Raw genomic sequence first — 10,869 nt, 5'->3', positions numbered from 1 at the left:
TTCTTTAGTGGGTAATATTTTATATTGAAAGACAGTGTTATTAGACAACGCATATCTGTTTTAGAAAGTAAAGTTTCATAAGGAAAGACAGTGTTATTGGAGTCTGCATGTGTGGCTTAGCATGTAAAGTTTTACATGGAAAGACAACGTTATTTAGCTATCATAATTTTCCATTTTAACTAATTAAAACAAGTGTTTGTTCGAAACTACTTTTGTGTTTGTGAAAGATGCGATTTATTCCTTGTTTAAAGGTATGTCTTATAACAGTTTGAAACGAAACTTCGAAACAAACTTGTATAAACGTTATTATTAAAGCGATATCTTGTCCTACAACTGTTTTTTTTACTAGTTATGTAGCCCTCCCCACTGAGTGTCTCAGGCAGTCTGAAGGCTTATAACGCTAAAAACAAAGTTTCGATACCCTGGGTGGGCACAGCATAGACAGCCCATTGTGTAGCTTTACAAGAAACAAACTAACGACTTATATATAGTTATCAAAAGGTTATCTTGAACTTAATTTAGCCCGATTTCTTTATTCCCAAATCTTCTTTTGCTTGCCGAAGAAGGCAAAAATTATTATCTATACTGATTTCTTATATTAGAATATCATAGATACATTACATAAGACTTAAGATATAATTCATGGAAACTGTTTTCACACGTTATTTTCTTCAATATGAAGAAAATACAAGTTGGGAAGAAAATAAAAAAAAACTGATACAGAAAATTAAATTTAGGTTTTTATTACCTGAAACACATTTTTCGTACTACCCAGACAAAATTATACATAGAACATTCCTTTCTAAAACAATGAAAGCACTCTTTAATTTGGTAAGTGTCACTAAGTAAGCGCTATGTTCAAGATTTGATAAGTAATTTGATACCTAATCGTAGAGCGGTGAAAGGATGCTTGTACGACTGTTATTTAGTTGAATGAATGACTACTGACTTTTTTATAGATAGCTGTTATATAGAGTTAATAACTATACACATATAATTTAATATTTAAAACGCTAAGACAGTTAAGTAGTCATTCATATAGAAAATATTGCATAATTATTCTATCGAAGCACTGCATTCATAAGTTAAAAGAATTATGAATACCGTATTACACGTACAAAACAAAAGTACACGTCATTTCTGTGGAAACAATACTTCTGACAAAAACAAAAAACAGTCGTAAACTATATTCTCACAGTAGTCAGACTGAATAAGTTGATTATTAGTGTCTTCTTTGGAAACAATACGGCTAAAAAAGTAAGATCGCAAGCTAAACACAACATTCTCACAGTGCTCAGACTGAATAAGTTGATTATCAGTGTCTTATTTGGAAACAATACGGCTAAAACGTAAGATCGCAAGCTAAACACAACATTCTCACAGTAGTCAGACTGAATAAGTTGATTATCAGTGTCTTATTTGGAAACAATACGGCTAAAACGTAAGATCGCAAGCTATACACATCATTCTCACAGTGCTCAGACTGAATAAGTTGATTATCAGTGTCTTATTTGGAAAAAATACGGCTGAAAAAGTAAGATCGCAAGCTAAACACAACAGTCTCACAGGACTCAGCCTGAATAAGTTGATTATTAGTGTCTTATTTGGAAACAATACGGCTAAAAAGTAAGATCGCAAGCTAAACACAATATTCTCACAGTAGTCAGAATGAATAAGTTGATTATTAGTGTCTTATTTGGAAACAATACGGCTAAAAAAAGTCAGATCGCAAGCTAAACACAACATTCTCACAGTAGTCAGACTGAATAAATTGATTATCAGTGTCTTATTTGGAAACAATACGGCTAAAACGTAAGATCGCAAGCTAAACACAACATTCTCACAGTAGTCAGACTGAATAAATTGATTATCAGTGTCTTATTTGGAAACAATACGGCTAAAACGTAAGATCGCAAGCTAAACACAACATTCTCACAGTAGTCAGACTGAATAAGTTGATTATCAGTGTCTTATTTGGAAACAATACGGCTGAAAAAGTAAGATCGCAAGCTAAACACAACATTTTCACAGTGCTCAGACTGAATAAGTTGATTATCAGTGTCTTATTTGGAAACAATACGGCTGAAAAAGTAAGATCGCAAGCTAAACACAACATTTTCACAGTAGTCAGACTAAACAAAAGCTGACACTTTCTTGCACAAAACCAAAGCATAAACGTTTATGTTCCAATAAATAAAAAATAAATTATTAATATTACAATATACGTTTAAGAAAGTAGTCTGGTGTCGTCTGCACCCGAAGTTTTAACTCTTTGTTTATTTACCTGGCGGTTTTTAATCAAACAGTTGCTGAAATTTAACAACACTTTAAATCAAAAGTCTAATATTGTTTATCATTTACATTAATGTTGTTAAGTTTAAAGTTTCGTAGTTTATCAATTATAGTTACGTTCTTAATCTTAAAGTTTAACATTAACTTTGCTTTAAAGTAAGTGATCAACATATCACCACTAAGTGATTGTTTTAATGCTAAGAACGGATTCGATATTGACTTGAAATATTTAACTCCCAAATATTAACTTTTATGTTTCTACCTTTTGCAAATAGAATTAACCAAACAAATCGGGCGAAATTCATCATTTTATATGTAAGATATACAGGAGGGGGGGGGGGGCAGAAACAGTTGATGATAATTTTATGTAAATGTTTTAGTTGACTTACAGGTTGTTAGGGGACTTGTAGTCAACAAAATGATGAACCCTTTTACAGCTTGGACCTACATGGTTTAAAAAACATGAGGCCACCACCTTTAATTCTGGGGTTTAGACTAAACTGCTTGGTTTTATCATACAATACTTTTCTTGTCGACACTAATCGTTTCGACTTCGGCTTATGACAAGAGTCTTCGCACTAGGCCTAACTTGGACTTATAGTAATCGATCTCAGATCCTAAGGAAATTAAAGTTACAGCCAATGTGTAAAATCATGACTAAAGATTTTTGTAATTTATTTTTCAGATGGCTGTAAATTTTGCATAATATCTTTTTTTTTAATCCGTTTATAGGCGGCGTGTCAAATATATTGATAAAATTCTGAAACGTTCACCGCCAGGCTTTATTCCATATTATGTACGAAAATGTTTGAATAACGAGCTAATAGATCTGAGGTTTTAAATTTTGAGAAGCTCACAAAGACTGATGGACTTAAGTCTGCGAAAAAGTAAACTTTTACTGACGAGTACCATTTTACCATATAAAGACTGCTATCTTGTTTTTCATTACAATCTTTCCTAAATATTACTTGTCAAAAAGTAAACTTTTACTGACGAGTACCATTTTACATATAAGGACTGTTATCTTGTTTTCCATTACAATCTTTCCTAAATAGTACTTGTCAAAAGTAAACTTTTACTGACGAGTACCATTTTACAATATAAGGACTGTTACCTTGTTTTCCATTATAATCTTTCCTACATATCAGTTGTCAGAAAGTAAACTTTTACTGAGATTGTAATGAAAAACAAGATAGCAGTCCTTATATGTAAAATGGTACTGGTCAGTAAAAGTTTACTTTTTGACAAGTATATTTAGGAAAGATTGTAATGAAAAACAAAATAGCAGTCCTTATATGGTAAAATGGTACTCGTTTCCTAAATATCAGTTGTCAGAAAGTAAACTTTTACTGACGAGTACCATTTTACAATATTAGGACTGTTACCTTGTTTTTCATTATAATCTTTCTTACATATCAGTTGTCAAAAGTAATACTTTACCGAGTGACGGATTTAAGTTTCTTTTTTCACAAAGTATGTAAAACATGTCTTTTTTTTCCGTGGAGATTACATTTGCAAATGTGAGAAAAACCAAACAAAAAAACAACTGAATTTTGTAGACGTCTCTGACCAGAACCCTACGGTAAATACTTTTTATATCATTGCAGTGTTAAATTTTGAACGTGAACGACATGCTTTTCTTTCCAGTTATTGCTCTAAATGGATAATATATTACAACTGCTGTCTTCGGTGTTCTATTATTTGATTTAAAGTTTCGTAATCTTACGTAAACGTTTATGGTGATTTCTTCTTATAACAGAAATATAAATAATAGCTGCACATTGGGCTAGCAGCACAGTGCCATCAGTATGTATAGAACCCCAAATCTTAGTGTTATAAGCCCTCACCAGTCTTACCGCTGAGCTATCGGAAGGCAAACGTTTGCTACTTTCATTGTGGCTGAAAATCACTACATACTGTATCGCATCAGTCTAGGACAGCAGTAAAAAAATTAGATAGATTTTTTTATTCCAAAGCAATAAACAGGACAACTGCTAAAATCGCAGGAATACAGAGAGAGACAGGACGCCATCTCTAATACAGAGGCGCCAGCACCTACATCGACTCTCCCACAAATTTTGATAGGCTTATAACTTTCCAAACTTCAACTGAGTTTTTAGTTCAATTTAATGTCTCACGATCAACTGATAAAGATTCTAAAATGAATTTGGCAGCTGAAGATAAATAGTTAAAAAGGTAAAATAAAGAGATTAAGACACAAAAGGAAGGTCAGCAAGTTGCTCAATAAACTTCTTATTTTCACATTAGTTTCGCTTTTGTTTTCCCTTGATTTTCATCATATCTGGACTCTCACTAAAATAAAATAGTTTCAAATTTCAACTGTGAAGGCACTTGGGTGGGGGGGGGGGGTCCGCCTGTTTTCGGCAGAGTCGTTTATGACAAGCTTGATTCACTTCTAACTTTGTCCCTCATAAACACATATTTTTGCTTTCGACGCTTATGAAACCCAATTAAATACTTGCTGTTGTTCAAACATTACATATTGTAGGACCATAACGTTGACATGACTATTCGAAACTTTAAAACTGAATGAGTAAAAATGTGCTTGTTGAGCGCAATCTGGTGTCAAAACATAAGTATTAAACGTGTTAAAGAAGATAGCGCCAACTATACGTTTTGGCACATTGGTATAAAGGCGAAACGGTGAGCACTTTATCATGATAAAAAGTAGTGTATTTATGCTTTCCGTGTCTGTCATAAAGTGAAGTTCACGTAGCTTCGAAATTTTCCCAAACGTAAAGTTCCTAATCAAAACTGGTAGTTACCCTATCGTTTCTTTAAAAGAACTGCAACAACCAGTCGTTTCAGATCGAAAGGTTAGCGAAACAGCGAGTTTTCAACGAAAATAAAGTTTTCTCATCAGTTATTTGTCCCAGACAGGTGATCATTTGCAGAGATGTACGTGACAAATTAAAAGTGTGAGGGCTCAAGGTTTATTTGACCGAGGGAATGCGCGCCATAAGCACACCCATTATGGCTGGGATACAGGGCTCGCATTAGAACCCTGGAAGCTCTTGGGTTCTGAATTAAATTTTATTATTTCTCCTGCTTTTCCTGGGAGTAGCTTTCCTAATTTTGATGCATTTTTACTGGGTCAGATAGAAAAGTGTTGGGGACCCCCACACCCTCCTCCGCTATACGCCACTTATTTGGCGTAAAATTAACATTGTTTGATTCAAACATTTATAAAACGTCGTAGTTCTATTTATGCTACGTGTATATTTCGTTGAACAAAATAAGTAAAATGACAACTTTATATACAATTTATTACTATAAGTGTTTAGAAATATGAAGTACAAGACATTTACACACGTTCGCAATTATCAAGTTGACACAGTCACAATAAGACGGTTAAACTTTAATATCAAATACAACGACAATACCAAGAAAAACACGAACTTGGTGGATATGGGAAAAGTGCTTATAAATATTAAAGAAAATAATGGTTTAAAACACATTAATTTACGTTTAATCTACAAATAATTAACAAAAATCATCACATTTTGTCAAATATTTCTTGACATTGCAATAATTGTAGTTTCGAAAAAGATTACATACGCTTTAAAGGTCATTGCATGAGAGTTTCTACCAATGTCAGCTAAAACAGGCGTTGCTCGTTTCTTATTACAAAGTGTAAGAAATTCATACGAACATACGAGAAAAAAAACTACAAATTTACATGAACTGCTTCTTAAGGTGATAACAAAGCTTTTCAGGGACTAAAGACTTTCTTATTTTAAGGTTCTGCTTCTTGATAATAATTACACCACATTTCGGTGTTTATTTCTATTGTATTTTTAAATGAGCATGTTTATTAATGCTCTTAAATCAAAATTAGAGAATTTTATTATTTAAAACTCAATTAGAGTATCAAGAAACACTGATACTTGAGCATTGGTTTTGTTGAACACAGAGCGTGCCGACTCTCTAATCTTTATCAATTAGATAAAGAGTAGTTTTTGTTGATGATGTTTTTTTGAAAAAACAAACAAACAAAACAACAAAAAAACGAAGCTTGTCTTATAACAGAAGTTGCACACTCCGGTTACGTCTGAAACATGTCGACGTTTATTCGGTTTGCTGTTGTTACAAACAGTTTTCGTACTTCTCTTCTTGTTTCTTTTACGCTTTGCTAACGTTCTTTTTTGTATAAAAAAAATACACACTTCTGACGTCATTTTTGTTGATGATGTTTTTTGAAAAAACAAACAAACAAATCAACAAAAAAACGAAGCTTATCTTATAACAGAAGTTGCACACTCCGGTTGCGTCTGAAAAATGTCGACGTTTATTCGGTTTGCTGTTGTTACAAACAGTTTTCGTACTTCTCTTCTTGTTTCTTTTACGCTTTGCTAACGTTCTTTTTTGTATAAAAAAAAATACACACTTCTGACGTCAAGTCGCTCAGTTAAAGGAGTTGCCACTATCCGACACAACTTCCTTCTTCAGGCTCGCATCAGATACGACGCTTACTGTGGTCTCGTGCAGTTTTCGTAGATGCTTCTTTAAGTCGAAGTTCCGACAGAAACCTTTGCCACACACTTTGCAGGTGTAAGGTTTCCTGTCCTTATGAGTGTGCATGTGAAAGGTAAGATTGTAGACCTGGTGGAATGCCTTATTACACACCGAGCATTTGTAAGCCTTTTCACCACTGTGTGTCAGCTTGTGGTTCTTGTAATTGCCCTTTTGGTGAAAACCTTTTCCGCAGTACTCGCAAACCCAGGGTTTGTAACCGGCGTGGATTCGGATGTGGGTGTTGAGGGTAGAACTCCTATTAAAAGCCTTGCCACAGGTGAGACATTTGTGTGGTTTTTCTTGAGTGTGGATGATCTTGTGACGACAGAGGGTGCTAGCTTGACGAAAACCCTTGCCACAGACCTTACATACGAATGGTCTGGCTCCAGTGTGTACAGGCATGTGACGAGTGAGGTTATAGTGTGCATTAAACACTTTTCCACACTCGGCACATACAAAATTCCTCGGCTTCTTACTGGATCCTCTTTTTGTCGTCATACCAAACTTTTTTTCAAGGTCACCACCAGGAGATGTTACTGTATTGTCATCCATTGGATCATACCGGGAACACAGAGTGGAGTAAATTGGGTCGGAAGAAAGTGGAATAAACTCTGCTTTTCCCGCATGGTTTGGACATTTCTTCTTGCCATCTTGAAGAGAAGTGAACATCAAATTCTTTCCTATTTGTGGAAAGAGTGGTTCTGGCCGAACAATGTTGGTTTGACCTTCTCTTGAATTTCTGAAAGGATTACAATCCCGCAACGTAGCAAACGACTTGTCTTTGACTGGTCTTGCTGGTTGAATGCCTAGGAAGGAGTGGTCATGTTCGTGATATATCGAGTAAAGAATGCTGTAATCGTTAAATAAGCTGGGTACACAGTGTGAATTCAACCAACAGTTAGCCGCCATATTGTGATTGTTCAAACATAGTTTGGTCACTCCTTGAGAATTAGTTGAGGATATTAACCTTGTCCAGTTGCCCTCGTAAGCATGGTCGTGATATAAGTGATCTGGCTTTAAAAGATTTTTACATCCAGGTGGATAATTTGGCATGAGGAACAACGAATGATTCATTGTCCAGCAACAAAACGGAACGGGGCAATTTAGTTGATGATACACCGAATCTGACGTTTCACTACTGGATTCTGTTTGATGTATATCCGACAGTTTTTTTCGTTGTTCTAGATTTTTTTCATCAGTTTTATTACTCATTATCCTAGCTATAGAAAAACTTAAGTTTTTCTTTTCTGATTTTGCTGAATTTGAATCATCGAGGCTCTGTGTCTGCTCACCGTCTTCTTCACTCATTTTCTGGAGCTTAGTGCTGCCCTCTAGTGTTGAACTAAAAGAATCAGGACATGAACTAATTATTGGAGAGAAACAGGTTGAGCTTTCGTATAAATCACATACACGATATGTTTTATCCAACTGGATCGCCTAATAAATTAATATAAAAAAAATACTTCAGTATGTTTAATGGTAGTTAAAGCTTTTAGAAAATAATGACACTGTTTATACTTTAACATAGTATTTACTACCAGGTAATTGTTAATCCGGATGGTTGATCTTGATTCTTGTCAGCTTAATTTAATCTTTACACCCAATCATCAGTTGCTAATTGATGCGCAGGAATGTAGCTGGAGTCTGAGCATTCTTAAAATGTTCCTTTATACAAGGTCCGCCATGGCCAGGTGGTTAGGGCGCTCGACTCGCAATCTGAGGGTCGCGGGTTCGAATCCCCGTCACACTAAACATGCTCGATCTTTCAGCCGTGGGGGCGTTATAATGTGACGGTAAATCCCACTATTCGTTGTTAAAAGAGTAGCCCAAGAGTTGGCAGTGGGTGGTGATGACTAGTTGCCTTCCATCTAGTCTTACAATGCTAAATTAGGGACGGTTAGCGCAGATAGCCCTCGTGTAGCTTTGCGCGAAATTCCAAACAAACAAACAAACCTTTATACAAGGTGAAAAATATAACGTTATAGGCTTTTTTTAAGTGCTGAACTTTTGTAACACTTAGTAGGTTCATATTTACTGCTTTTCAAAATAAGTAAATTGAAAGTTTGTGGTTTTCGCAACAGATCATCCTATTTCCTCAACAAAAAAAAAAGTGCTTATTTTGATATTCAGAGGAATTGTCAGTCAGCGGTGACTGAGAAATATTTTAAAATATGACTGAGAGTTTATAATACACCCATACTTAATACGTACGTCTCATTTTGAAGATAAAACCAGAAATGAAAGACACGTAGACAAGCTTGTTTATTAGTTATAAAGCACAAAATTACATAATGGGCTATTTACGATGTGTCCACAGCAGGGATCTAACCTCAAATTTAAGCATTATAAGATCTCAAATTTACTGCTGAGTCACTTTGTTGCAGGCCGTTCTATTACAAAGGAGTTCTCTGGTAACTAAACGGTAAACTTCTCTGCCTATAATGCTAAAATTCGAGGTACGGTCCTCTCGATAGACAAGGTGCAGATAGCCAACTTGGCGCTAAAACAAACAACAACAGTAATACACCAAGGAGGCCAATGAAATATCAGAATGATGAAGGGTTTTTCGAACAATCAGTTTTCTAAGAATTGGAATACTCTCTAACACATTTGTTTCTGCTGTTTTACTGAAACTAACTAGAGGGTTTATATTTTCCATTAAATCTTGAAAATCTTTCTCGAGCGAAATATACCATGCAATATTTGCAATCTCAAGTAAAATAAACACACCATTTAGAAAGTTAATCAGTGACAAAACTTCATGACAGAATACCATCATTGTTGCAGTTACAATGAAAAGGAAAACGTGCTCTACTCCAATTAAAACTTTAAATTAATAGAAATGCCTGATGCCGTTAGTTTGAAATATACACAATTTATTTATTTTCTTAACTTTTGAACCAAATACAAGTTATCATAACACAGAAAACTATTGAAGTTTAATTTAATGCTAGAGATATGAAGGGGTAAATATCAAATATTTAAGGCAATTTCCTTAAAATGAAACTCAATAAGGCTAGCTTACATTTTAATCCAACATTTTAGAATGATAACGAACATACAGACATATTATATTTTAATACTTTTTTCTTCTTCAGCACTTAACGCAAAATGCATAAATAAAATAAGTAATTTGGATAGACATAAAATGTTCTGAAGACATAATTTCATACACTTACAGTTCGATGTTTTCGTACTTGCTGGAGCTTTTTGCTAGGCCTCGTGTCGTGAAATCGTTGATGAGTTTACGCTGAACCGAGATAGATTTTACATTACCAATTAACTGCCAACAGGACAGCGTATTTTAAAAGCTCTATTAGTGTTCAAAATTAAGTTCGCACGCTTCACTTTTCTCCACCCATCAAGCCACTCATCACCTAACCGTATTGACCAATAAACTCAGCATATTCTCTGTTCTCCGTTATTATTGGCTGAGGTGATGTATAAGGAGTGGCTTGAGTGAGTAATGTCTCATGTGGATGAGAAAAAAGAACAATTGTTTGATACTACCTTCGTTTGTTCCAGGCGAAGCATGCGCAATATAAACTCTCGAGCTTAGTTTACGTGTTGGATTGAAGGCATTTTCTTGGAAAACGTATAACCATCACCTTTAATTAGCGTTCCAAGAATTTTTGACAGGACGAAATATTGCGTCTCTTCTGCAGAAAACAAACAAACAAATATGTATTAACTAATGTTTGCGGCAAGTTTGCAGAATTACCATGCTAAAAATCGGGTTTAAATACTACCCTCGGTTGGGAGAGCACAGATAGTCTAGTGTGTAGTTTTGCCCTTAAAAGCGACCAACCAGCCAACGTGACTACAAACTGCTCATTATGAGATTATAATTTAACTTTTAACGTTATTATAAGCTGCTGATGGTTGATTTGTTTGTTTGAAGTTAAGCACAAAGCTACACGATGGGCCATCTGTGCTCTGCCCACCACGGGTATCGAAACCTGGTTTCTAGCGTTGTAAGTACGTAGACATACTGCTGTGCCACTGGGAGGCCTGACGGTTGAATAGATGGGTGGATAAATA

General features: G+C 35.0%; 1 protein-coding gene across 1 annotated transcript; it reads right to left on the bottom strand.

Annotated features, from left to right (window-relative positions):
• Window positions 1-5,562: 5,562 nt before the first annotated feature.
• LOC106471628 (fez family zinc finger protein 1-like) lies at window positions 5,563-10,136 on the bottom strand. The gene is made up of 2 exons (XM_022400249.1): window positions 10,008-10,136; window positions 5,563-8,170 (listed from the first exon to the last, which is right to left on the bottom strand). Exon 2 carries the CDS (start codon window positions 8,134-8,136, stop codon window positions 6,718-6,720), a length of 1,419 nt encoding a protein of 472 aa, XP_022255957.1. The 5' UTR covers window positions 8,137-8,170; window positions 10,008-10,136; the 3' UTR covers window positions 5,563-6,717.
• Between the last annotated feature and the right edge of the window lie 733 nt (window positions 10,137-10,869).

The sequence above is a fragment of the Limulus polyphemus genome, unplaced genomic scaffold (genome assembly GCF_000517525.1).
Source record: "Limulus polyphemus unplaced genomic scaffold, Limulus_polyphemus-2.1.2 Scaffold4745, whole genome shotgun sequence".
NCBI classification, from domain to species: Eukaryota; Metazoa; Arthropoda; class Merostomata; order Xiphosura; family Limulidae; genus Limulus; species Limulus polyphemus.
Note: the sequence above shows the minus strand (reverse complement) of the source record. Positions and strands in the feature narration are given on the sequence as shown.